General features: G+C 37.1%; 1 protein-coding gene across 21 annotated transcripts in view; it reads left to right on the top strand.

Moving 5' to 3' along the window:
• The window catches only part of PAM (peptidylglycine alpha-amidating monooxygenase), a 329,113-nt gene that overhangs the window by 292,004 nt on the left and 11,187 nt on the right, over positions 1-25,922 (top strand). For all 21 annotated transcript variants that reach the window (XM_054688174.1, XM_054688177.1, XM_037530112.2 and 18 more), the window contains 7 exons: positions 6,224-6,340; positions 7,653-7,725; positions 9,324-9,534; positions 9,960-10,160; positions 18,443-18,558; positions 23,043-23,142; positions 25,797-25,850. In XM_054688174.1, coding sequence (XP_054544149.1) covers positions 6,224-6,340; positions 7,653-7,725; positions 9,324-9,534; positions 9,960-10,160; positions 18,443-18,558; positions 23,043-23,142; positions 25,797-25,850 — 872 coding nt within the window. The remainder of the gene's footprint in view (positions 1-6,223; positions 6,341-7,652; positions 7,726-9,323; positions 9,535-9,959; positions 10,161-18,442; positions 18,559-23,042; positions 23,143-25,796; positions 25,851-25,922) is intronic.

Raw genomic sequence — 25,922 nt, 5'->3', positions numbered from 1 at the left:
ATAACTGAGGTCACATTCATCCCTGAACCAATCACTGAGGGCTAAGGAGTGAAATTATCTGGCTCAGCCTGAATTCTTCTATCTTTGGAATGTGGGAGTAGAATCGACATAATTAGAAGTAACTAAGAATGAGGTTCAGAATGTTTGGTCAGGTAAAGAAAAATTGAAATTTCATTAGCAAAAAGTAAGGTGTAGACATTTAGCACTGAGAACAGCAAATGTCCACCAGATCATCTCCAGCCTCTGTGTACTGCAGGCATCTCTCTACATACTGTTTCACAGTTATCCACAAAGCATCCCTTTATCAATGCTGCATGGAGTTTTGCCAAGTAATCCATATGTTTCAGAAATCTATCTGCTTCCTAACTTTCAGAAAAATCAGCTGAAGATTACCTCACTAGTTTTCTGGAGTCCCAGTTAAGATATCTGCTCGAGATTCTACATATGCAAATCCTGTCCTACCTTAGGCATTAATTGGGCTTGGATAACAGAACTCAAAATGATTGAGTGGTAGCTTAGTACCTTCATATGTGAGAGAAAATTATAAATTCTCCAGAAAAAAATGTTTCCATATTTTACCCTTCTCTCTTATATTGTCCTTTTCATCTTACTGGAACCATTTTCTTCCAGTTTTATGCCACTATCCTTCCATTTCATCTATATCTGCAAATTGCATTTGATAACTGGTAGGAAGATGCCACGATCTGGTGAGGTCAGTCAGTCCTGGTAAAAGAAAAGCATATTTCCTTGAAGACTAGGCTTGAGTCTTGGTTACTATTTCCTAGTTTTGAGACTTGGACCAGACATTTGAAATCCCTACCTCTTAGTTTCCTAATCTAAAAATTAGGGCTTTCTTAAGTGCCTCATTGTGTTGAGTAACAAAAAGCACTTTGTAAAATGACTCTTCCCCAGTGATAGAAGAGACTCTGGTGTTATGATACTGATGGAGGACAAGAATCAAAAACTTGGAAAGGAGGCACCACAAGACCAGAGACCTGGCTCATGCAATGCCAGGAGCTGGAGTTAGGGGTAGAAGTGACTAACGTAGTTGTTAAACCAGCTATAGAAATGAGAAATCCTTAGGCACCAGCCTCTAGATCACTAGACGCAGACTTAAGTAGGGGTCAGACTGCTGTAGAGAGTGTCAGGGGTGCGGACAGGAGGTGAGGATACAGATATTGAGGGCCGTAGAATCTCTGGTCCTTTTCAAATTCTACATAGTTACTCAGAATCAACAAAAATGAACCACTCCACAAAGGAATTAGCCCTGCCCCAAGAGAAGACTTTATCAGGGCAATTTCTGCACTGGCACAGGGCAGCCTTTCTGCCCACTTGTGACCTGTGACCATGCGGGGGCTTCTCTTCCTGACCTCCCTCAGCAGAGGCAGCTAAGTTCCCAAGGCTGCCTATTGTGACGATGCAGGCCTCTCTCTTAGCAAATCTGCCCTTTTCGGGGCAGCCCTTTCTGCCCGCTGGTGTCTATGCAAGTGTCCTTTACTCCCCTTCCCTCTCTTTTATAATAAACCTGCCCTTTTGGATATAACACTTGTCTCATGGAGAAAATCACCTGAGAAACTCTTGCCAGTGCCTCTGAAAGGGGAGCTCTAGTGAAAATTCTCCCAGAGTTAACCTTGGGACCCCACTCTCCGAACCCAACATCTCAAAAAATATATATATATAACTTCAATACCTTGTTCTTTGTTCTTGTCATTCCTATTTGTGATGTCTCTAGCACTAAGGCCACCAGGGCATTAACTCATCAGAACGCTTTCTACTACCCACCTTTTACCCTCCCCAGAGAGACTTTTTGCAATGTGTGGTGTGTGTGTGTATTCAGGACTGTGTGCTTTTAGTGTGTTATTAAATTTTATATTCCATTTAAAGTCTCTGGCCTTTGTGTGATATACCTTTACTCTAGCTAACACTGAGTGTATATTTCCACTTTCTTTCTCACTAACTTTCCAGCTAAGATTCTTACTTTATATAATTAAAACATTATACTTTCCTTCTCTCTTCAGTTGCCATTATTTATTTTGTATTCCCTTAATTTTGATTGATGGGGCAGAGGTTTATTTTCTCCTTACACTAGCTCTTTCATTGTATGAATATAGTAAGGCATTTCATCTCAGCCTTATCTAAACTGTTTGATTAGCTGCTAATGTGCAAAATCATTAATGGGAGATTCAAACTGCTAAAATAAAGAACTGATGAATTCTTGCCCACAGGCCTTATGTAGTTCAGTCTTTTCAGCTGAGTGTTTTTTCAGAGGAGCAAACAAAAATCAGCAGTGCTCCAGGCACAGTGTGAAATGTGCAGGGTATTATTATATGCTGTAAAAAGTTAAATGTGGTTGAAATAAAGACCTCTCTGCAGCATATAATGTGGGGTAGGTGCTTTTCAACACTAAATAAGCAGTTTGCTATAGCAACGGTGTATCCTGCTCTATAATCTGACATCCATTTGTGAACTGTTCAAGGGTTACCTTTTTTTTGAATTACAAAAGTTTATAAACTACTTTATTTAGCAGATTTAATGTGTGTATCTGTGTGTGGTTTTCCTTTTAAGAAAAAATAATAACAGCTTCTTTTATGACATACACTGTAACTACCAGGAACCAGCTTTTTTAGTTGCATGAAGTGCCAAGTATCCCAAATGAAAGAATTAGAACTGATCAGCCAGTTATTGAGTGATTGAGTATCCCTTGACGCTGCCAGTATAAACACATAGATGTCTGTTAAAGGGTATCAGAAAAGATTTTCAATAAAATGGTGGGGCCTTTTGTGTTGTGGTTGATTCCTTTAAAGTAATAATCTTCCTAATAATTCTAGAATCTTGTTATGTGTTATTTATGTTACTGAAGAAAATTAATATATTTAGATATGCTAATATAAATAGCATGTCTTTGGGTTTAGTTTTGTTATTTTTTGTTTACCTTTGGGTTTTTTCTTTGAGAGCTGGTGGCTAAATGAACAGATTGTCTAATCAGAAATCCAAGAATTTGCCTAATCACTGAGACCCTTAATGGATACAAGGGAAATGAAGTAATAATATGAATAAGAATCATAAAACTATATGTAATAGCATCACATAAAATGACTTTTGTACACATTGTGATAGTAAAGAAAACCTAAAAAGCAAACCAAATTATTAGTTGTTACATTATAATAAGATACTGAGAAATGATGAGCATTTGTGTTTGTGACAACAAAATATCAATTATTTGATATATATTTCTATATTTGTGGGCAGTATAGAACAGTAATCTGTTGATAAGTGATGTTTTTCACTTACCTACTCTCAACCTGTTACCACATTTTTATTCAACCTAACCGACTATAAGGATTGTGGATTTGGGTTATTGATATTTCTTCTTTAACATAGCTTTTACTTGGAAGTTATCTCCAACATTTTGGGCCCTTGATTATGACCTACTTAAGTTGCTGCAAGTGAGTAATTTAAGATACAGTTTACATTTTGAAATATATGAGTGTCTGGAAAAATAAACTGGAGTATTAAAAAGACATGTTTTAGGTTATTAAGGAAGGAGTTGATTGTATGCTCCTAGGACAAGAGAGAAGGAAATCTCCCTTCTACTTTCTCCCTAACAAGTTATAGGAGTGTTATTTCCTAAAATAATAAGAACTAGAGATTAAGGATTGATAGTGATTATTTTGATGAACCACAAGACAAATCAAAAAGATGATTATCTTATACAACTACTATATCCCATTTCTTAGATAAACCATGAACAATTAAATAAATCAGGCTTCCTATATGGTTTGCCATTTTGTAAATAAGAGGAGATGTGGAATTTAGCATGCTTAAGTCAGGTATCAGGTTATACAGCAGGCATTTGGGGTGCCACAATTAATAACTATTGATGGAGAGTTTGAACACTACATCTGAAATAGATAGTGCTTGATAAGAGTTATGAGTGCTTGGTAACTTACCATATTACTATTGATAATTGAGAGGTGGGCGTGAGGTGGCACATAATGTGCAACTGTTTCTCATGCCCAAGCAAATAAACTGCAAAAATAAATGAAAGTTTTAGGAAAGCAAAAGGAAAAGGGAAATCTGATTATTATCAATGGATTTTATCATTATGAATATTCTTGTTATGATTTTGTGCTATAGTTGTGCAAAATACTACCAATGGGGAAAATGTACATGGAATCTCTCTTTCTTCTTGCAACTATATGTGAATATACAATTATCTCAAATTCTCCATTTAGACATAAGGGGAAACAGTTTAACTTCTTACAGTTAGGAAAAGCATAATTATCACATTATCTATATTACTATTGTGTCATTACAAATCACTGAAATTTTCCCTGAATAATGAAGAATATGAGCCTTAAGCCTTAAAAGAGGTAATAAATGAAGAAACTTCATACTATGACAACTGAAGTGCAACTGGCAGCATGCTGTGAGTCTAGACATGTTGAGATTATGTTACCCAATATCATAGTCAAGTTAAGGGTGGAAAGAGGATCATTCATGGTTGAATCTGATATATTTGTCTTCTAGAAGAATAGTTATGATGTTTCAATTCATATTAAAATTAGTTTCAGCCATAGGACAAAGCCTTTGGTATTTCATAGTTGTAAGAAAGATTGTCTCCATGTTTACCCCTTACTACTCTCCCTTGTTTAATAATATTGGTATTTTCTTACATCAATTCTAATAAAATTTCATATTTCAACTTAATAATCATCCCATGAATTATATTTTGAAATCTTTTAAGTGATATTTCTTCTATTTCAAAAATGTATGTATTTTTTGTTGTTGATACTGCTGTGTGGTTTTAACTACACAAAATAGCATATAAAAATAGTATTACTTACATTTTAGTATGACAGAGCCAAATCAATAATTTGTGTTCAATTGAATGCATCATTAATAAGAACAACTCCGAGACCTATCGTTATTTTATTGTTACCAGGAAAAATATACCCAAAAGATTCTGTCAGGAAGCTCAAGTAATTGTGTTAGATATATTTTTAATGGCAGGAGAATATAATTTTGAAATTTTGTTCTCCTTCTGAAACTCTACATCAGTTCCATAAAAATGTCAACCAACTAATCATAGGTGCATGACAGATTTGAATAGTCTGTCAGCTTTCCAAATTGCAAATATATTGCCATAAATATTTAATGTTATTCAGATTCTTATTTTACTTATACATTTGAACGACACCATATTAACGGTTTTTTTTTTTTCCACAGCCTTGTCTGAGTTTGTAAAGGAAATTCGATTTTACAGAACTAGTCATTGATCATACATTGAATTCATCTGGCTATATCTTATACACATGTGGCTCAAATATGTGCTGATCTAGTCCTTTGTTTTTGAAAATATAAGTTGGTCTCTTGGTCTTTTATATATTTACCTCTCTGTCACCTAAGCTTTAATGAGAAGAATTTATTTTTGTCCTTTAACCCAAATAAATTCCTAAACAAAAATTGAAATAAGTACCATATCTGTGGTAATTGTGAATATAAAGAAATACATTAGTAACAATTTAAATAGCAATATAAATGGGGAATATATATACTGGTAAGCATATGTTTATAATATTTTATAATAATCTGGAATCAAAACAATGTCATATCTATTTTAGTTTTTAAATTGTTACATAGTTGTTCATTTTGTATTTATAGAAAAGCTGGTTTTATGTTTCTAAGCATATTTTTGTTTCAAGAATTGTGTATTTTTGAAATATTTTGAACATTCTGTCCTATATCCTAATAATATGTATTTTTGTGCTATACATATGGCAAGTTCAATAATAAACGCATTTTATAACACTACTCCTCCTGATATCATTTAAATTTGGCATTTTTTTGTAGTTTGAAAGGAACTATTGAATTAAAATATTTTGAGCAGCTTTCTAGAAAAAAAAGTTAGTGTTTTTCAAACTCTCATGAGAACATAAATCACCAGGGATCTTGTGGAAGCTCAGATGCAGATTCTGCAGGACCTGCATGGCCCAGCTCTGCCCATGCTGTGCTCTGCCGGAACTCTGTTCTACAGGCTCCAGAGTTATGTAATTCCGGATACTGCAGCGTGAAGGACAAAGAGTGAGATCAAACACACCTGAGCTCTTCTCTAGATTCTATATATAGACTCTCAAGTGAAGGGGCTGCATTTCTCAAGTTTGTTGACATTACTCTTTAGCTTATTTCCATTCTAATGCATTTTTTTTTTTTTAATATTTAGCTCTTTTGATAGCAAGTTTGTTTACCAGCAGAGAGGACTCGGACCAATAGAAGAAGACACTATTCTTGTCATAGATCCAAATAATGCTGCAGTTCTCCACTCCAGTGGAAAAAATCTGTGAGTTTAATTCTGTATGTTTTTCTTAAGGCTTGTACTGTGATATATTGGATACAAAGTATATTACTGGGTCTGGTCTTGGAAAGAGTGTGTTGTAGTGGGGTGGTGAGAAAGCACAGCTCAGGAAAGCAGGAGGCTAATTGAGCCATCCCATCTTTCATTCTAAATAGGAGTTTCTAAATCCTGACTGAGTATTAGAATCACATGGGAAGCTTCAACAATTAGATCCAAATTTAGTCTGGGATGGGGCCCACACATTATAAACCTACCTTTTGAACTCCCCCAGTGATTCTAATAGTCATTCAAGCTTGAAAGCCATTGATACACGTAACTAATGACATGAGTTGCTGGTCAGTTAAATCTAAAAATTAAAAAATAAATAAATTCTTCAGCCAAAAAGTTTCATAACTAGGCTCATCAAATAGTCACCATTAAGAAAAAGTCTTCTCTTGTCCCATCTCAAAATGAAGACTAAACAAATGTCATTTCAGCTTTCATTAGTGTGCAAAGGTAATTTGGCTTTGAAAGCACTCATTATTTGGTCTTATTCCTAGATGGCATTTGGCAGCCAAAAAAAAAGTTGGCTGATATTCTTGGTCATTGAAAGAAATGGGCAGCTGCTTGCAGAGTGTCCTCAACCATTTTAACCTGGCAGCTCTAGAGCTCTACCCCACTCCATCTGTTTAGGAACAGGAGAGCCAGCTCTTTTGAAAGGCAGGGAGCTATCTGTTTTGAATGCAGCTACTTATGGAAATGGTAATAATTAGATTTTTTTAATGGGAATCTACAATAGTGGTTCAGGGGCCAAATCCTAACACCAACTCCACCACTCAGTGTGTTTGAACGTGTCTCTTCAGTACTCTATCATTCTTATTCCAGAAAGGAACTAAAGCAGACAGAGAAACTGCTGTTTAGTTAACTTGGCCTACAGTAGGGTGTCTAGGTCAAAAACAAAGCATAACCCTCATCTTCAGTCTCTAAGACAGAAATCTGGTCCAGTTAATTAGTCAAGATCCGGGTATCACAGTGTTGGCTCATGAAGAAAATCTGTGGTGCCAACACCCTGCTAGGATTTGTAATGTGTATGCAGTGTACATTTATAGATTTAAATGACTGACTACCACTTGAGAAGTGTCGGAGGAAACCTCTATTATAATAACATTTTCATTTAACATTTCATTTTGGTCTTTTCTATAGTAATGCAGGTTTACATTTATCGATTTATATTGCATTGCAGGCAAATTAGCAGAAAATCCTCACCTATATGCTTTGGAAAGCACTATATAATTAAGACAATTGTTTTATTTTGCAGGTTTTACTTGCCACATGGCTTGAGTATAGATAAAGATGGAAATTATTGGGTCACAGACGTTGCTCTCCACCAGGTAATCTTCCATTTGCAGCTATTCAGATAGAAGCAACAGAGTTATATTTTCAAAATGCTCTGTTGTCTAAGCCCTTTTTTTTTGTGACCCAGTAAGTTTATAATGAGAAAATGGAGCAGACACATCTGCAATTTTTCTTTTAGAACTCACTGCCAGAAAAAGCTAATATGTAAAGGATCAAGTCACCTTGTCAGAGGGCCCACAGGAATGTTAGGACCAAGGTGAAGCTTCACTGTAACAACTCTGTGGGCCCCCAACCTCCCTTTTAGTTTTTTAGTTTTTCTCATTTGCTTTTCTGTCTTCCATCCCTAGGTCCTACTTCTGTTTTATCACTTGTGTTTTATGTTTTCTATCCTAAGATATGTCAGTCTTTTCTAATAAATGAAAACACCAAATTTTTGTCTCTTTTAAAGACAGTATATTTAGGTAAGTTCACATGATGAATAGGTGGCAAAGAACTAGAAAAACCACTAGAACTCAGAAGGCAGAGTTATAGGTGTCTTCAAAGCATCATCTCAGTAACATTTATTGTTTATGTTTTATCTGGAGGTCATTGTACTGTTGTTTTTTATATAAGAATTTGTATTTTAGTCATTTTATTCATTATCATAGAAGAGCTGGAGTGTAGGCCAGAGGTACGGGGGGGTGAGAGGATTCACCAGAAACAGAGTGGAGAGCAGAACAGATGGATCTACTGAAATACAGTGCTGAGGGGATCAGTGGGTGAGACAGGAAAGGTCTGCAGTGCCATGTGGGTCAGCTCCCTGGCTGGGGATCGAACTCAAGCCTTAGCAGTGAAAGCACTCAGGCTTAACCCCTGTGCCACCAGGGAGGCCTTCATTGTGCTGTTAAAGGAAAATCAAAAGGAAGTCGAGAGAGAGGGAAACATAACATCCACATAGTAGTCTCCATTCACCACTAATGAACTGGATGAACCTGAGCAAATCACTTAATTTCTATAGGTCTCAGTTTTCAGTGTTACGGAGCAGCCCCAGTATAAAACAGGTTGCCTGGCTGTGGGTCCTCACCCGTGCACTTAAAAGGGACTTATTAATACTCCACTACAGGCACACACAAAAGGTTAATAAAAGGTTTATTTACAAGGGAAAGGGAATTGAGGAAATGTACAACTCAGGGAGAAAATAGGGAAATAAAGTGTTAAATGCGTCCTACCCAATCCGCAGACCAGAAAACCCAATGGCACTCTGTGAGCTGGCCGAGAGCCAAGAGCTGGCCGAGAGCCAAAAGAGAGCCCCCCAAGGCCCACGTGTCTGGTTTTATACCAAACCTGGCTGCTTAACTCCACCCTGAGGTTCCAGCAACCTTCCCTTTGGTGGTGATGGGATTTGTCTCTCCCAATGTCCTGATGGCTTTGGTCTGGAGTGGGGGTGGAGCCCACAAAGCCTGTATGAAATTAGCTTAGGACATCCTTTTCCCCCTAACAATAGCAAAGAATCATAGCAAGTGATTTCTAAAGTCCCAACCAACCCAATCTAAAAACTGTCTTCTTTTAAATGAGTCTCAGGGAGTTTAATCATGTAAATATGTCAGCAATAACAATGCCAAATGGGTAAGGCTTTTGCTTCTTTTCTAAAAAGGTATTCAAGCTGGATCCAAACAGCCAAGAAGGCCCTCTGTTAATCCTGGGAAGGAGCATGCAGCCAGGCAGTGACCAGTATCACTTCTGTCAACCCACGGATGTGGCTGTGGACCCAGACACCGGAGCCATCTATGTGGCAGATGGTTATTGCAACAGTAGGATTGTGCAGTTTTCACCAAGTGGAATGTTCATTACACAGTGGGGAGAAGGTACTCAGTAAGATTCTGAATCTCTAGTTGTCATTCTTAAACAATATTACCAGGAACCACCTTTCACATTCTTGAGGATACTAATGTCTTGAGGATACTAATGTGACAATGTACACTGGGCCTCTGCATCCAGCTGACTTGTTCACATGCAAGCACACTCCTGCACTCACTCCTCAAAGAACAGGAAGAGAATGCTTCTACCAAATACTTTTGTTCAAGTAGGGAGGTAGAAAATCTGTGATGTGTCTGTGGGTAGGAACTATTATGAATAAACTTATCAGCAACTTTACCTTATCTTCTCCCTTCTCCCTAGTTCCTTATATGTAAGGATTTACTATCATCAATTTGGAAAATTAGAAAGGTTTAGAGTCTGACTTTGGAGGATTTTGCAAGCTGTAGAGCTAAAGTGGTTCGTTGCTTTGCAGCGTCTTCTGGGAGCAGTCCTGAGCCAGGCCAGTTTCATGTTCCTCACAGCTTAGCCCTCGTGCCTCATTTGGACCTACTGTGTGTGGCAGACAGGGAAAATGGTCGGATCCAGTGTTTTAATACTGACACCAAAGAATTCATGCGAGAGATTAAGCATGCATCATTTGGAAGAAATGTATTTGCAATTTCATATGCATCAGGTATTTCATCTTAATTTATTTTTGTTTTCTCATATATATCCTTAAGAAATATTTGTCTTTTTACATCTTTTTTCTTATTGAGAGATTTTATGTGCCTTATTTCTCAGATTTTCAAATCATTTAAAATTGTTACTGCATTTTAAATCATTTTAAAACCAAGACCCACTGTTGCTTACATGGAAATAATGAAGAACTCAGATGATTTAACAGCTGTTTGTAATGGGTTAAAAAGTTGTTCCCAACATTGATTTTTTCTTTTCCTGAATTATGATCATCTGTTCTAGTTATTAAGTGATTAATATTATGGCCTCACATGTCATCAACAGATGGTGTCTATCTTGTAAATTCAAATCCAAATACTTCTGTATCACATTTTTTTAAAAAAAAGTGATGGGAAAGTTTTTTAAAAAGTAAATATGTGAAGTGAGAGAGGCTTATATCTAAATGCCAGGAGGAATGACCCATACAGTCTGGATTTTTCCCCTCATTTTCAAAATAGAGTTCCTTAAAATAAGAAATATAATGTAAACTTTTAAATCTATTTTACAATATAACTTAGCCTAGGATTTTAAAAATATGAGTGATGAACAACTGAAGATAATTTAAATGTATATATGATTTTTGTAATATATTTATAATATATTTTATTAAAGTTGCATGGGCTATTATTTTCCCAAGAAGCCTATAATTTATTTAGGACATGAAATAAAGGGACTTAGGTGACTGGGTAAGAAGTAAGTTTGCCTTACCCAAGGAATAGGTAATAAAGTAATTCAAGACTCTCACTAATGTCAATGAAAGATAAATTCTTGTGTTGTTTTTACCTCCTACTTAAAGGATAAATTTGGCAAGACCACTTACTTAATAAAGAGAGTGATCAAGTTATAGCAAACAAAAATAAATATGAGGAGGAAAAAAACATTCAGAGAGATGAAAGGAAATCTAGTTAAAAACAGAATCTAGGAGGGGGCGGAGCAACATGGCGGCGAGGAGACGCTGCGAGTAAGATCTCCCACTAAAAAAAGTGAATAGGGAGGAAAAGCGGCAGGTCCCAGTGAGAACTGGGACACGGAAGATAAACGGGTGATGCCAGCGAACTGCCCGAAGAAGAAACTGGCCATAAAAGAGGACTAGAAGGAGGGAAGCGCAGAACCCTGCTCCCCTCCCCCGCCCACAGAGGCTGCACTCTCCGACCGGCAGAGAGGAGGAAACAACAAACCAAAACGGCCCACAAGAACAAACGACGCAGCAAGCGGGACCGTGAGTGGAAAGGAACTATTGCAGCCACCACACCCCGTGAACGGGAGCTGAGGCGAACCCTGCAGGATCCGCCGCGGCGGTGAGCGAACAGCTCCGGGCGCCATTAGAGAAGAACAAAGACCCCGGGGGGCGCGCACACAGCCCGGGCTGCCGGTAAGCCTGCACGGGAAAGCGGCGCATTCGGCGTGCACTTGAAAAGTAAGTGCACACCTGGATCGCAGCTGCCCAGGTCCCCGCACCTGCGACCTAGGCTTGCGGAGAGACGCACGGAGGTCCTCACTGAGGTGAAGGTCCCTCCCTGAGTGAGCAGGAACCAGGTGCCCAGGCACGGGAGCTGTGCAAAAGGCGCCATTCCCGCGCCACTGAAGTGGGCTCCAGCCCGCGTCCTGGAACTGAGGGCTTTGAACTGAGACCCGGGGCACGAAAATTCGGGGCGTGGTTTCTCCACGATGGTGGGGCACAAGGCAGACACAGCACCCCAAAGCTGTTGAGGTGTACCCTACCATTCCCGCTCTGTTCGCTGTCCCACGGGGTGGGGGTAGGCGAAAAACAGCCCCCCAAGGACAATAGGAGAGATCTCTGGCGCCACCTAGCGACCAGGAAAAAAAAAGTCACTAACACCCTATAAAACAGGACATTTCTTAAGACTGCTTGAAAAGGGCAGAAGGTTTCTGGAGGACCCAGTGGCCAGCCGGGAAGTTATTCCACGCCAGGCCCCTTCCGACCAGCAGTCTGAGCCCACAGAGGGAGCAGGCACCCACGTCCGGGGCAGACCGGGGGCGCAGAAGAGTGTGCCTGAAACCGGAGGCGCAGGGACTGCATCCCGCTTCGCCATTTGAGAACAGGGACATTTCTTCAGTAAAAACTGCCTAAAACCAGCAGAAAGCTCCCCCAGAAGACAGAGATGGCTCCTGGAAGAGCCAGAGGGGAGCGGAGAAGTTCACCCAAGATGTCAGTCAGTCCGAGCAACACAGTGTCCCAACGCATACGACAAATTAGAAAACAGACAGTAGGGAGTAGAAGAACCACACGCAACCTAAAAACTCAGGAAAGAAGCACACCACAAAAAGAAAACCACTCCCCAGATTGCAACGACAGCAACTTGGAAGAACTTCTGAGCCTTCCAGAAAGAGAATTTAAAATTGCCATGATTAAAAAAGTGATAGATCAGAAGAAGGAAATTGAGTCCCTAAAGAGGGAAGTAAGAGAAATGCAGGAGATCAAAGAATTAATGGAGGAACTAAAGAACTCTGGGAAAAGCAATGAAAGCAGAATAGATGAAATGGAAGAACGAATAAGTAATCTTGAAGACACAGAAATAAAAAGAACCAAAACAGAAAAGGAAAGAGAAGTACGAAGGAAAAAGAATGAAGAAAGACTTCGGGAACTATCTGACTCCATGAGGAAAGGAAATATAAGAGTTATAGGAATACCAGAAGGAGAGGAGAGAGAAGTAGGAACAGAGAAAATATTCATGGATATAATTGAAGAGAACTTCCCAAATGAGAAGAAGGAGCTGAAAATTGATATACAAGAAGCAAGAAGAACACCAAACTTCCACGACGAAAGGAAAAACACAGCAAGACACATAATAGTAAAGCTCCCAAGAATCCAGGACAAGGAAAAAATAATGAAGCTGACAAGAGGAAGAAACAGATAACATTCAAAGGAAAACCAATCAGGCTGACATCAGACTTCTCTGAAGAAACACTACGGGCAAGGAGAGAGTGGAGGGACATAGTCAACAGACTCCAAGAAAACAGATGCCAACCAAGAATACTCTATCCCGCAAAGCTCTCTTTCCTCCATGAAGAAAGAATATGGACCTTCCCAGACAAAGAGAAACTCCGGAATTTCATTGCGACTAAACCCCCACTCCAAAAAATACTACAAGGAATCCTAAAGCCAGAACCTCAGAGGGACGAATAACAACGAAAGAAGACCAAAAAAAAAAAAAAAAAGTTATTAAAAGAATAAATAAATAAAATCAAAGGAAAGACAAACATAATGGCAAATACAGATGCTAACATATCAATATTAACTCTAAATGTAAATGGACTAAACTCTTCAATAAAAAGACACAGAGTTGCAGCCTGGATTAAGAAACAAAACCCAACCTTTTGCTGTCTCCAGGAAACACATTTAGCTACAAAAGATAAAAATAGGCTCAAAGTCAAAGGATGGAAAACAATCCTACAAGCAAATGGGCCAAAAAAGAAAGCAGGAACAGCTATACTTATATCAGATAAACAGACTTCAAACTCAAAAAAATAAAAAGAGACCCCAATGGTCACTACATTATGATTAAGGGGACAATACTTCAAGAAGAAATAACACTCATTAACATATACTCACCAAACAAAAGAGCACCAAAATATATCAGACAACTGTTGTCCTCTCTGAAAACAGACATCAGAGAAAACACATATGTAGTGGGAGACTTCAACACACCACTATCAACAATGGATAGATCAACAAGACAAAAAATAAGTAAAGAAACTAAAGCTCTAAATAAGGACCTAGAGCATTTGGGCTTAACAGACATCTATAGAACACTAAACCCAAAAAAAACGGAGTACACATTTTTCTCAAGCGCACACGGATCATTCTCCAGGATCGATCACATACTGGGGCACAAGACAAACATCTACAGATACACCAAGATTGAAATCATACCAACCATCTTTTCTGACCACGAAGGCATCAAACTAGAAATAAATCATAAAAAGAAGGCAAGGAACTATCCTACCTCATGGAGATTAAAAGCAACACTACTGGAAGACCACTGGACTAACGAGGAGATCAAAGAAGAAATTAAAAAATTCTTTGAATTGAATGACAAGGAGGACACCAATATCCTAAATGTATGGGATGCAGCAAAAGCAGTAATAAGAGGAAAATATATAGCAATAGAAGCTCACATCAAAAAACAAGAAAGAACTCAAAGAAACAACCTAATCTCGAAGCTCAAAGATCTAGAAAAAGAACAACAAAAAAACCCCAGAACCAGTAGAAGAAAAGAAATAATAAAAACCAAAGCAGAAATAAATGAAATTGAAACTAAAAACAATCCAAAAGATCAATGAAACCAAGAGCTGGTTCTTTGAAAAAATCAATAAAATAGACAAACCCCTAGCCAGGCTCACAAAGGAAAAAAGGAAGAAAGCACAAATACACAGAATCATAAATGAAAGAGGAGAAATCACAACGGACACAGTAGAAATCAAAAGAATAATCAGTAACTACTATGAACAGTTATATGGAAACAAGTTCAACAATCTAGAGGAGATGGACAAATTCCTACAACTCTACAATCACCCAAGCTAGATAAAGAAGAAATAGAACACCTAAACAGACCAATTACAAGCAGCGAAATTGAAATGGTAATTAAAAACCTCCCCAAAAACAAAAGCCCAGGACCTGATGGATTTACAAATGAATTCTACCAAACATTCAGAGACGAATTAGTGCCTATCCTTCACAAACTCTTCCAAAAAATTGAGAAGGAAGGGACAATACCAAACACGTTCTATGAAGCCAATATTACACTAATACCAAAACCGAATAAGGACAACACAAAAAAGGAAAACTATAGGCCAATCTCCCTAATGAACACTGATGCAAAAATCCTCAATAAAATTTTAGCTATCAGAATCCAACAATGTATCCATAAGATAATTCACCACGACCAAGTTGGATTCATTCCAGGGGCACAAGGATGGTTTAACATCCGAAAATCAATCAACGTTATCCAACACATCAACAAAAAGAAATATAAAAACCATATGATAATATCAATAGATGCTGAGAAAGCTTTCGACAAAGTGCAACACCCATTCATGATAAAAACCCTTGAAATTCTTGGGATACAAGGAACATACCTCAACATCATAAAGGCCATCTATGACAAGCCAACAGCCAGTATCATTCTCAATGGCGAAAAGCTGAAAGCAATTCCATTAAGATCTGGAACAAGACAAGGATGTCCACTCTCACCACTGCTTTTCAATATAATACTGGAAGTCCTAGCCAGAGCAATAAGACAAGAGAAAGACATCCAAGGAATCCAAATAGGAAAAGAAGAAGTCAAACTATCACTATTTGCAGATGATATGATAATATACATAGAGAACCCCAAAATCTCCACAGAAAAACTAATTCAACTCATCAATCAATTCAGTAAAGTGGCAGGATACAAAATCAACACGCAAAAGTCAGTAGCCTTCTATACACAAACAATAAATCTGAAGAAGAAGAAATCAAAAAAACACCCTTTTATTATCGAAACAAAAAAATCAAATATTTGGGAATAAATCTAACAAAAGAGGTAAAGGACCTATACAAAGAAAACTATAAAACACTGTTAAAAGAAATAGAAGAAGACACAAAGAAATGGAAAGACATCCCCTGCTCATGGATTGGAAGAATAAACATTATTAAAATGGCCATCCTACCAAAAGCAATATACAGATTCAATGCTATTCCAATCAAAATCTCAATGGCATTCTTCAAAGAAATAGAACAATTATTGATGAAATTCATATGGAATCACCAAAAACCCCGAATAGCCAAAGCTCTACTGAAAAAAAAAAGAAGGAAATGGAGGCATCACACTCCCAGACTTCAAACTATACTACAAAGCCATAATCATCAAAACTGCATGGTATTGGAACAAGAACAGACATACAGACCAATGGAATCGAATAGAAAATCCAGAAATAAACCCACAGATTTATGGTCAACTAATCTTTGACAAAGGAGCAAAGACTATGCATTGGAGCAAAGAAAGTTTGTTCAATAAATGGTGCTGGGAAAACTGGGTCGCTACATGCAAAAGAATGAAGCTTGACCACTACCTCACACCATACACAAAAATCAACTCAAAATGGATTAAAGAACTAGACATAAGACCTGAAACCATAAAATGCATAGAAGGAAATATAGGCGAAACACTACGGGATTTGCACATCAAAGACATCTTTACAGACACATCACCCAAAGCAGTGATAGTGAAGAGAAAGATAAACAGCTGGACTACATCAAATTAAAGAGCTTCTGCACAGCAAAAGAGACAATAACAAAAACAAAGAGAAACCCCACCAACTGGGAGAACATTTTTGCACCCAACACTAATGATAAAGGACTGATCACAAAATCTGCAAAGAGCTGATGAGACTCAGCAACAACAAAGAAAATAATCCAGTCAAAAAATGGGCAGAAGAGCTAAAAAGAAACTTCTCTGAAGAGGAAATGCAAATGGCCAACAGACATATGAAAAAATGTTCAACATCACTTGTCATCAGGGAAATGCAAATCAAAACTACCATGAGATACCATCTCACACCAGTGAGAATGGCACATATTAAAAAAACTAGCAACAACAAATGTTGGCGAGGATGTGGAGAAAAAGGAACTCTTGTGCACTGTTGGTGGGAGTGCAAACTGGTCCAACCACTATGGAGAGCTGTGTGGAGATTTCTGGACCTACTAAACATAGAGCTTCCATATGATCCAGCAATTCCACTCCTAGGTATTTACCCAAAGGACACAGAAACATCAATTCCAAAGAGCACCTGCACTCCTATGTTTATAGCAGCACTGTTTACAATAGCTAAGCTTTGGAAACAACCCAAATGCCCAAAAATAGATGACTGGATCAAGAAGATGTGGTACATATATACCATGGAATATTACTCAGCATTCAAAAAAGATAAACACATGCAATTTGCAGCAACATGGATGGCACTGGAAGGGATCATGCTCAGCGAAATAAGCCAAAAAGAAAAAAATACCGGATGGTCTCACTCATAGCAGGAATCTAGAAAACTTAAATAAGGGACCAGGAAAATGAATATAAGAAAGTGAAAATCAAAATCAACAAAAAACTATGAACCAGAGACACTTTTTGGGGGGTGGGGGGCGGGAGGGGAAGGATTGGGGTCAGAATGGGGCGTTTGCAATTGTATGGGGGAATATAAAAATAAAATTTAATATTTAAAAAAAAAAAAGAATAATTATAAAAAAAAAAACTGAATAGTTAGCTCAATAAAAAAAAAAAGAGTCAAAAAAAAAATTAACTACAAAAAAAAAAAAAAAACAGAATCTAAACAAAAAACAAAGTATATTGTAACTGGAATTCTCTCTGCAATACTGCACAATGGTAATTGATGTTGATAGTTTTTTTCCCTTACTACGATATTATTATGAACCCTATGCTGAAGTCCTTAAAGAATGATAAAAATATCTTCCAACACTGGTTTAGTGCTGTGCAGATTTTATTGTGCATTAATTCTTTGAAAACATGATATTTAATCATCTAAAGTGTTTAAACAAAAATCGGTTCTATTTTTTTTTTTTGGTAAACACTATATATTAAGAATATAATTTTATTACAAAGAGTATTCATATAAAATTAAAGAAATTGCTACAAAAATATATTCTAATATTTTAATTAGGAAAAATGTCTGATGATCTTAAATATGCATCTCACATTTTCAAACTTAAATTTGTTAATATCAGATCAGTCTTCTGTTTATACTGTGATTTCACAGTAACTTCATTGTACTATAAGTTTACTTTTTTCCAATTTTGCTTTTCCTTATAACTATAGCAGATATTAACATTTTTAAAAGCATTGATACCCTTAAATGATTGGTTTAAATAAACTTCTCAATACCTACTTAGGGTACTTGTGGTATAGCTATAGCTATATCTCTCTATATCTACACATATACTTATATAATCTGTACTTACACCTAAACCTATACTTATGTCATCTAAACCTATCTCTATCCAATTTCTATATGTCTGTAGTTTCTACTGACTTCCTAAATGGAACAAGGAGGTTAATCCCCTAACCTGTTTGCCCTGATTTTATTGCTCAGGAATAAATATCTTCTAAGTATTTTATTTTCTATTTTTGTTACCAAATTGACCTTCTCTATATTGTTTGTGTAATACACATGTATTGTATTTGGGTACATCCATATCTTAAAGAAAGGTTAACTGAATATGTTGTCCAGGTTTGCTCTTTGCGGTGAATGGGAAGCCTTACTTTGGGGATCAACAGCCTGTACAAGGATTTGTGATGAACTTTTCCAATGGGGAAATTATAGATGTCTTCAAGCCAGTGCGCAAGGTATGCACATTTATTGCGTAGGATTCAGTTTTCATGAGAAAAATTGAAATACAAATCTTGGCATCCAATATGCATTTGCATACTATTTTAAAAAACTACCATGATACATGAAATTTCTCAGCTAGGTTGATGGGAGTGTTCTATTACTGGATCAAATTTTTCAGATGCAAATTAATATTTATGCAGTTCTAAAATTCTTACTCGGCTTTGTATATGCTGACAAGTTTAAATTCACTGTAGTTAGCATACCAAAAGAAAGAAAAAATTTTTTTCATAGGCTCGTCCAAGTAGACAAGCCACCACAATATGTGAAACTAGACATTTGCAGTTCTCTGAGATCCTGCAGAAATCTTGTTTGCTTGTTTGATGCTATGACTACGCTGAGCAACAAGACTTAAAAATAGCCCTTCGCGGAATTTATTCATGTCCTAAGACTTATTTTGATAAGAGACTACAGGCTGGTTTGGGCTTCATAAATGATTTACAACTGTTTAGTCTAACAGTGCTTTTTCCAAACACAGTGGCTGTATTCAGTGCACCCATATCCCTCTGTTGCCTTGATTTACTTTCTCTGCATTATGATTGCCAGGGTGTCCATTATGTTCACATTTTGCCTGAATGTATTGGGGTTCATCCATTTTAGAAAGTTCAACTAGTTAAAATGTTGCAAATAAGAGATTTCTGAAACATATTAAGTTTATTAACTTGGATTAATATGGTATAATAATAATATACTAATATAATAAGCTGCTGGATAAGGCCTATCTCTGCACTCATAACTCTTATACTATTCTTTAAGATAACAAATTTGCTATATTAAAAAATAAGTTCAAAATGCCTAATTAAGGCCTCCCCTGGTGGCGCAGTGGTTGAGCGCTGGGCTGTGAAGCTGCCCTCAGCCTCTGCAGTGTGGGTTTGATCCCCGGCTACCGGTGAGGGTCCCACACGGTGTGCAGACCTCTCCTGCCTGGCCCGCTGCTCCCCTCAGCAGTTTACTTCATCAGTCTGCCTGTTCTGTTCCCTGCTCTGGCTCTGGTGAATTCTCTCACCCTCCCGCGCTTCTGACTGTACCCAGTGCTTATATAAATAAATAAATCTTTAAAAAAAAAAAGCCTAAATATTTTTTTAAAATTTCCATTAGAATACTAATTATTAGCTATTAGAGAGCCAGGGATTTATCAGAATTCATGCAAGAGATATTTATTAAGTTTCTGCTCAGTGTCAGCATTGGACTGTTCACAGAAGCATTTCACCTGAAAATATTTCACCTGAAAAATCACAGTAGCTCAGAAAGAAAATTCATTACAGAATTTTTTTCAGAAAGAAATTCATTATATTGATCATATGTAATTTACTTCAATGGGGCTTCAGATCCTTATTGATTATCTATTGATTTTTCCCTTTGAATTAACTTCTTCCTATCTACTAATAAAGTGAGAAGGTCTTCATTTTATATTAGAACAGTATTTGCCTTGATTGTTCTTTAGTGATAATGTATCATATCCACCAGGGTATTAACTTTTAATTCAAATGTGCATCTAGAAATCAAAACTAAGTGCTAAGGAAGAAGTAGATTTTATTTTTTTTAGAAATAGATTTTAAATAAGCACTGCTCTCATAAAAATGTGAGTAGCCCTGAATTAAAATTTCAGAATGCGCTGTGTGTAAACATCAGCGTTCACTGGGCACTTGCAGTGAACAAGTTATAACGTGTGAGTCAATACAACAAACTTGAAAAGAGGTCTAATGCCAAGGTGAAATTTGCTTTTTCTTTCAATAAGCAAGACTTGTTATTATGCCAAAACATAGAAATGGGATCTGTGTTGACTCAGTAAACTGAAGTCCGTTTATGAATCTCTCAGAATTTTCATTTACTTAGATTATCATCACACAGATTAAGTTTGGTGAAGGAAATAATATGTTGTATTGACTCCTACAGAAGAGGAGGTTCATGCCACACGTCAAGTTTATATCTAAAGCATCTGAGCCTCTGTGCCTATCCACTGCTTATCTCCTTATGTATTTCAATTGTCTACATATATGATCTCCATCTTTATTCAGGAAGATGAGACAGTGGGACAATAAAGAAAATAGTTCATTCAAATGGTGTCAGAAAGCTATGAGGGCAAAAGACACATAATTGCTCTTTAAATTCTTCTCCCCATAATCACAGGGAAAGTTATGGTTCTTATCATGTCTTCACACTCACTCTTCAGGCTGCTGCTTTTTTTGTCTTCTCTCTTCTGCTAATTAGCTCATGTGGAAAAAGAATCAGGAATGACCCCCACCTATAGCAACACAAATTAGAGCGGGAAAGAAGGGGGGAGGAAAAAATGGGAAGGAAGGAAGGAGGAAATAATGGAGATTAAAATTAAAGATTTATTTATTTATGCATACAAGAGCTGGGGTACAGACCAGAGGTGTGGAGAGGGGGGCGGTGAGAAGATTCACTAGAGACAGAGTAAGGAACGAAACAGGCAGATTGACCGAAGTACACTGCTGAGGGGAGCAGCGGGCGAGTCAGGACAGGTCTGCTGCACCATGTGGGTTGCTCCCTGGCTGGCCAGGAATCGAACTAATGCTGCAGTGGCTGCAGATTGCTTCATAGGTTGTGTCTTAACCCTTGCGCCACCAGGGAGGCCCCCCTTATGAAGTTTTAAGACAAAATAGAAGATTTGAAATTCCCTGGGCTGTATCACCTGATGCCCCCAGGAGGATACTATCATTCTTTCACCAATATTATTTCGCTTCTAAGGGTAGGGGGTAAAAACTCAGAGAAGAGTTTACAAAGCCTAGATTAGAAAACCTTTAAATCCATTCAAATCTGAATGCCTAAAGCATACAACATAATTTTCTGCCTACAAGAACACAGAGAAGAACAGTTTATTAAAAATATTACAGTTGAGTGCCTCTGACTGCAGTAGAAATAGAGGTTCCAAACCACCCCCCCACCCAATCACTAAGCCTCTCCCTCCACCCCTCCACTAGCCCAAAGTATTCCAATAGAACCCTGAGTTCCCTGGATCAATCTGAGAACCACAGAAATTTATTGTAATTATAACCTGAATTGGAAACATACTGTAATTTATTTAAAGCCAATTATTCAATGAATACTTGATATACTTTATTCTCCTACCCATTATAATATAGTATCAGAAAATATGAAGCCCTCTACAACCATATGTTTTGTAAAGCAGTTGCTAAGAACATATTTTGGTACAGAACAGGAACTGCTGGCAATTTGCAAGTCTGTTGCCACTCATTAGTGAACCTAAAATAAAGATGAACATTTAATGACAAGCTTGCAAGGTTTCAAGAAGACAGTGTTTTGATTTCTGGATCTCTGTCCCTCTCCTGCACATTTGTCACAGCTCATTTGATAACATGAAGGAAGGAGCCTTTTTGGCAGGCTGTCTCACGTTTCTTTTCAATGTAACAAATTGTCGCTGATTTTAAAGAGCAATGGTATCGCAGAAGGATGTGTTCTGCCCCTCCAACAGTGAACTAAGACAGTAGTTTGCCTAATTAGTGTCCTTTTGATTCAGCAAACCAAAGTGGGCAGAGACTAGCTGATAAGCTCTCATAGGGCTAATGCTGCCCTTCATAATCCTTGATCATGCTTCTGAGAACTGCTGACCCCAAAGGTGAAAAAAATCATCCACATCCAGTCAGCTGTTAGATATGTGACACTTTTGGAGGCTTCAGTAGGCAGATGGAAATGGCAATAGCACTTTTAAGGCTGTTTTCCAGGAGCTGGCTTAGTGACTCTGAGAAAGTCACATAAAGTTCTCCCCTGTCTCCTGTGTCCTTATGACAGAGATGGTAATGATTTGGAATGGAAATATGTCATGAAGAAAGATGTATTAACTCCGAGTATCTGAGCAGGTACAAAGCTGAAATACTTGGAGGTAACACTTAATTTCTTTCCTTTGCTGACTGAAAGTATTGCAAACACTGGGCTTCAGAGGATAAAATCCCTGCTGCTCCTTATCTGCAAGTATGCATTTCAGCAATAATCAAAATGCCTTGAATCTTTGAAATGACTCTTCTTATCAGTAATGTGCAAATAGCTTTTAAGTTAGCACACGTAGCTTGATGGGAATAATAACAAAAATTAATACCTGTTCTTTTTTAATTTTATTGATTAAAATGGGCAAATTTAATAGTGAATAAAGGTAGGAAAATATGAAGACAAAAAATATATATAAATAAATAGGTAACTAACACAACATGAAGTAGAAAAACACTTCCTACTTGTGAGTGTTCACTTACTAAAAGACTTGGATTTTGCCTGGCAGGGTTAGGGACGAGTGGATGAATGAGTGATTATTCTTGACCTGCAGTTACTTTCATGGGAATTATTGTCTTTTGGTGTGAAGATTGTGCCCATGGCTTTGTTATGTGCAGTGCATTGCTTCTCTGCCTTCTCATGGAGAACTCAAGCACAGACTCGCCACCCTAAGATGTGCTTCTTGTTTCGGCAGCACTTTGACATGCCTCATGACGTCACTGCATCTGAGGACGGGACTGTGTACGTAGGAGATGCTCACACCAATACCGTGTGGAAGTTCACATCAACCGAAAGTATGATTTTTACCATATTATTATCCACAGTTTTCCTGTTTTGCTGATTAAAATGTAGGAATAATGTTCATTTTCTTTATTTCTGTTTTTATTAGTAGTCATGGGAAATCAAGTTATAATTACTAGATGTTCAAAGACCTATTTGGTACTTATTTCAGTTAGTAAGTAAACTTTTAAAAAGTAAAGGAAAACATCTTTTTTTTATGGCAATAAGCCCTCTGTTTCCACAGGAAATTCTTCATGGCTAAAGTAATGTCTGTTACATAGTAAGCCAAAATTAATTCCAACTCAGTTCCAGAGGAAGTAGATGGTTTGACAAACAGCAGGGCTGACTGGTTCCTGCAGCCATATGGCTCTTCAACTCTCAGTAGCTACTGAGCACCTAGGAATTGAGCATCTGTTTCAAACACATATTATTCCAAACAGGAATTTCTCTGCCTTTTGCCTTTAGAAGGTTCAGCTTGTTCAAAATACTTAATTGGTATGTGTTTCAAGTAAATTAACAGTATGCCTGGAAACAGAAGAGTTTCTGTCAGGATTCAGCCAACTAATTTGAGGATTTTCTAATTACATATTGGAAATAATTTCTAATGCTAACAAAAATATACTCATCTAGCCTCTGAGGTCACACTAAAAAAGATCAAAGTTTTTTAAATAGAAGAATTCCAAATGCTTAAAAATATAGGGAAAACTGTCCATTTTATTCATTTCTATTTTTAGTAATAGTCATGGGAAATCAAGGTGTAATTGAATAGGATGCTTATAAAATATAGCAAGATTCATCTATCAATATATGTCTAGATAAAGAAGATGTCGTGTGTGTATACATGTGTATATGTTTGTGTGTGTATACACATACATACATACACAATAGAATACTACTCAGCCATAAAAAAGAATGAAAATACTCTTCAACAGGAAACCTGGACAACCACAAGCAAAAGAAAAAAAAATGACACTATATCTTTTTAAAACAACATGTATGAAAATTAATTCAAAATGGATTAAATACTTGGATATGAGATCTGAAGCCATAAAATACATAGGAAAAAAGTTGACAGCACACAACTCCAAAGGCAAAGGGAAAAAAATGGGAGTACATTAAACTGAAAACTTTGTATGGTGAAAGAAACCACTACAAAAACAAAGAGGCCACCTACTGAATGAGAGAAGATATTTGCAAATATACACCTGACAAATGATTACTATCCCAAAGAACTCACACAATTCAACAACAAAAAACAGGCAGTAGATTTAAATAGATATCTCTCCAAAGAAATGACATATACATGGCCAACAGACAGATGAAAAAATGCTGAATTTCATTTATTAAGGAATTGCAAATCAAAACCAAAACAAGCTATCACCTTATACCTGTGAGGATGGCATATTATCAAAATGAATGGAAACAACTTGTGTTGTCAAGGATACAGAGGAAAAGGAACTCTCATACACTGTTGCTGGAAATGTGTGGGAAACTATAGAAATTCCTTTAAAAACTAAAAGTTAAAATACCAGATGATTCTGCAATACCATCCCTAAATATTTATTGAGAAAACATTAATTTGAAAAGCTACATACACCCCTATGTTCATAGAAACATTATAATAACAACGACATGGAAACAACCCAAATACCCACTGACAAATGACTGGATAAAAAGTTTGTGTGGTAGATATACTCAACAAAATACCATACAAGCTGTGACAAAGAAAAGTAAAATTAGGAGTACAAAATCTTCAGACAGATACCCTATAGGCTTTGGAGTCCAAGTAAATTTGGTAACTTGTGATTTTCAGAATTGTCCTTTGAGTAACTTTTACTATTTGGTAATAAGGACACAGTGAGGGTTTATGCAGAGTGTACTATTGTCTATTTCATCCTAGCAGTACCTTTACATTTCCCTTGCAAGTGAGGTTCCCCCAAGCCCCAGCCTCTTCAAAGGGGAACCAGATTTGTGGGCAGACAAGAAAACTAAGAGAGATGTACAGTTTCCAATTGCATAACTAAATAGAGGCTTTTCAGAATAAAAAATCAGTACATACCTTTCAAGATGGAAAATACTTCAGAAATCTAGCAAATATTTTCACATTACAGGTAGAAATATGATAGTTAACTCATTAAGATTCTAGTCTCAGGCTCTTTATACCACCTTAGTGATTGTCATTCAACAGAGGTACATATCCAAGTCACTTAGAGAGTATATAATGCACATGGCCAGACCCTACTCAAGATCTATAGAAAGTAAAGGGGTGATATTATATGTATTTTGAAAAGGCTTGTCAGGTGGTTTTGATACATTCCTGTTTGAAATGCACTGCAATATAACATTTAGTTTCATAATAGAAAACCCTCTGTGTAGTCCAGAATGCAACCAAATAATACATCTGGAAAACAGAACCTTTGGAACAGTAAGACCGCATTCAGAGGCTACTCGAGTAAGACATTATTTCAGCTCTCCCTAGGAGATTTTATCTAGGATTCACAGACCTGGCATCTGAAGCATGGTTTGTATTCAAATATTTTATAATATGCTAATGTATTTGATGAATTAAGCAGCTATTTTCTGCTGAGTAAAATTAGTATCAAAGCTAAAATTTCAGTTGTGTTTTTTTTTTAGGGGATTCTGAGTTTATCTCTTTTTGCTCTCACAGGAATGGAACATCGATCAGTTAAAAAAGCTGGCATTGAGGTCCAAGAAAATAAAGGTTGGTCCCATTCCTCTTCCTTAAGAAGCCCAAAGCTACTGTGTTGAATTCCTAAATGGCTCTTAACTGCAC

Source organism: Talpa occidentalis, unplaced genomic scaffold (genome assembly GCF_014898055.3).
Source record: "Talpa occidentalis isolate TD23 unplaced genomic scaffold, MPIMG_talOcc4v2.1 talOcc4.6, whole genome shotgun sequence".
NCBI lineage: Eukaryota > Metazoa > Chordata > Mammalia > Eulipotyphla > Talpidae > Talpa > Talpa occidentalis.
Note: the sequence above shows the minus strand (reverse complement) of the source record. Positions and strands in the feature narration are given on the sequence as shown.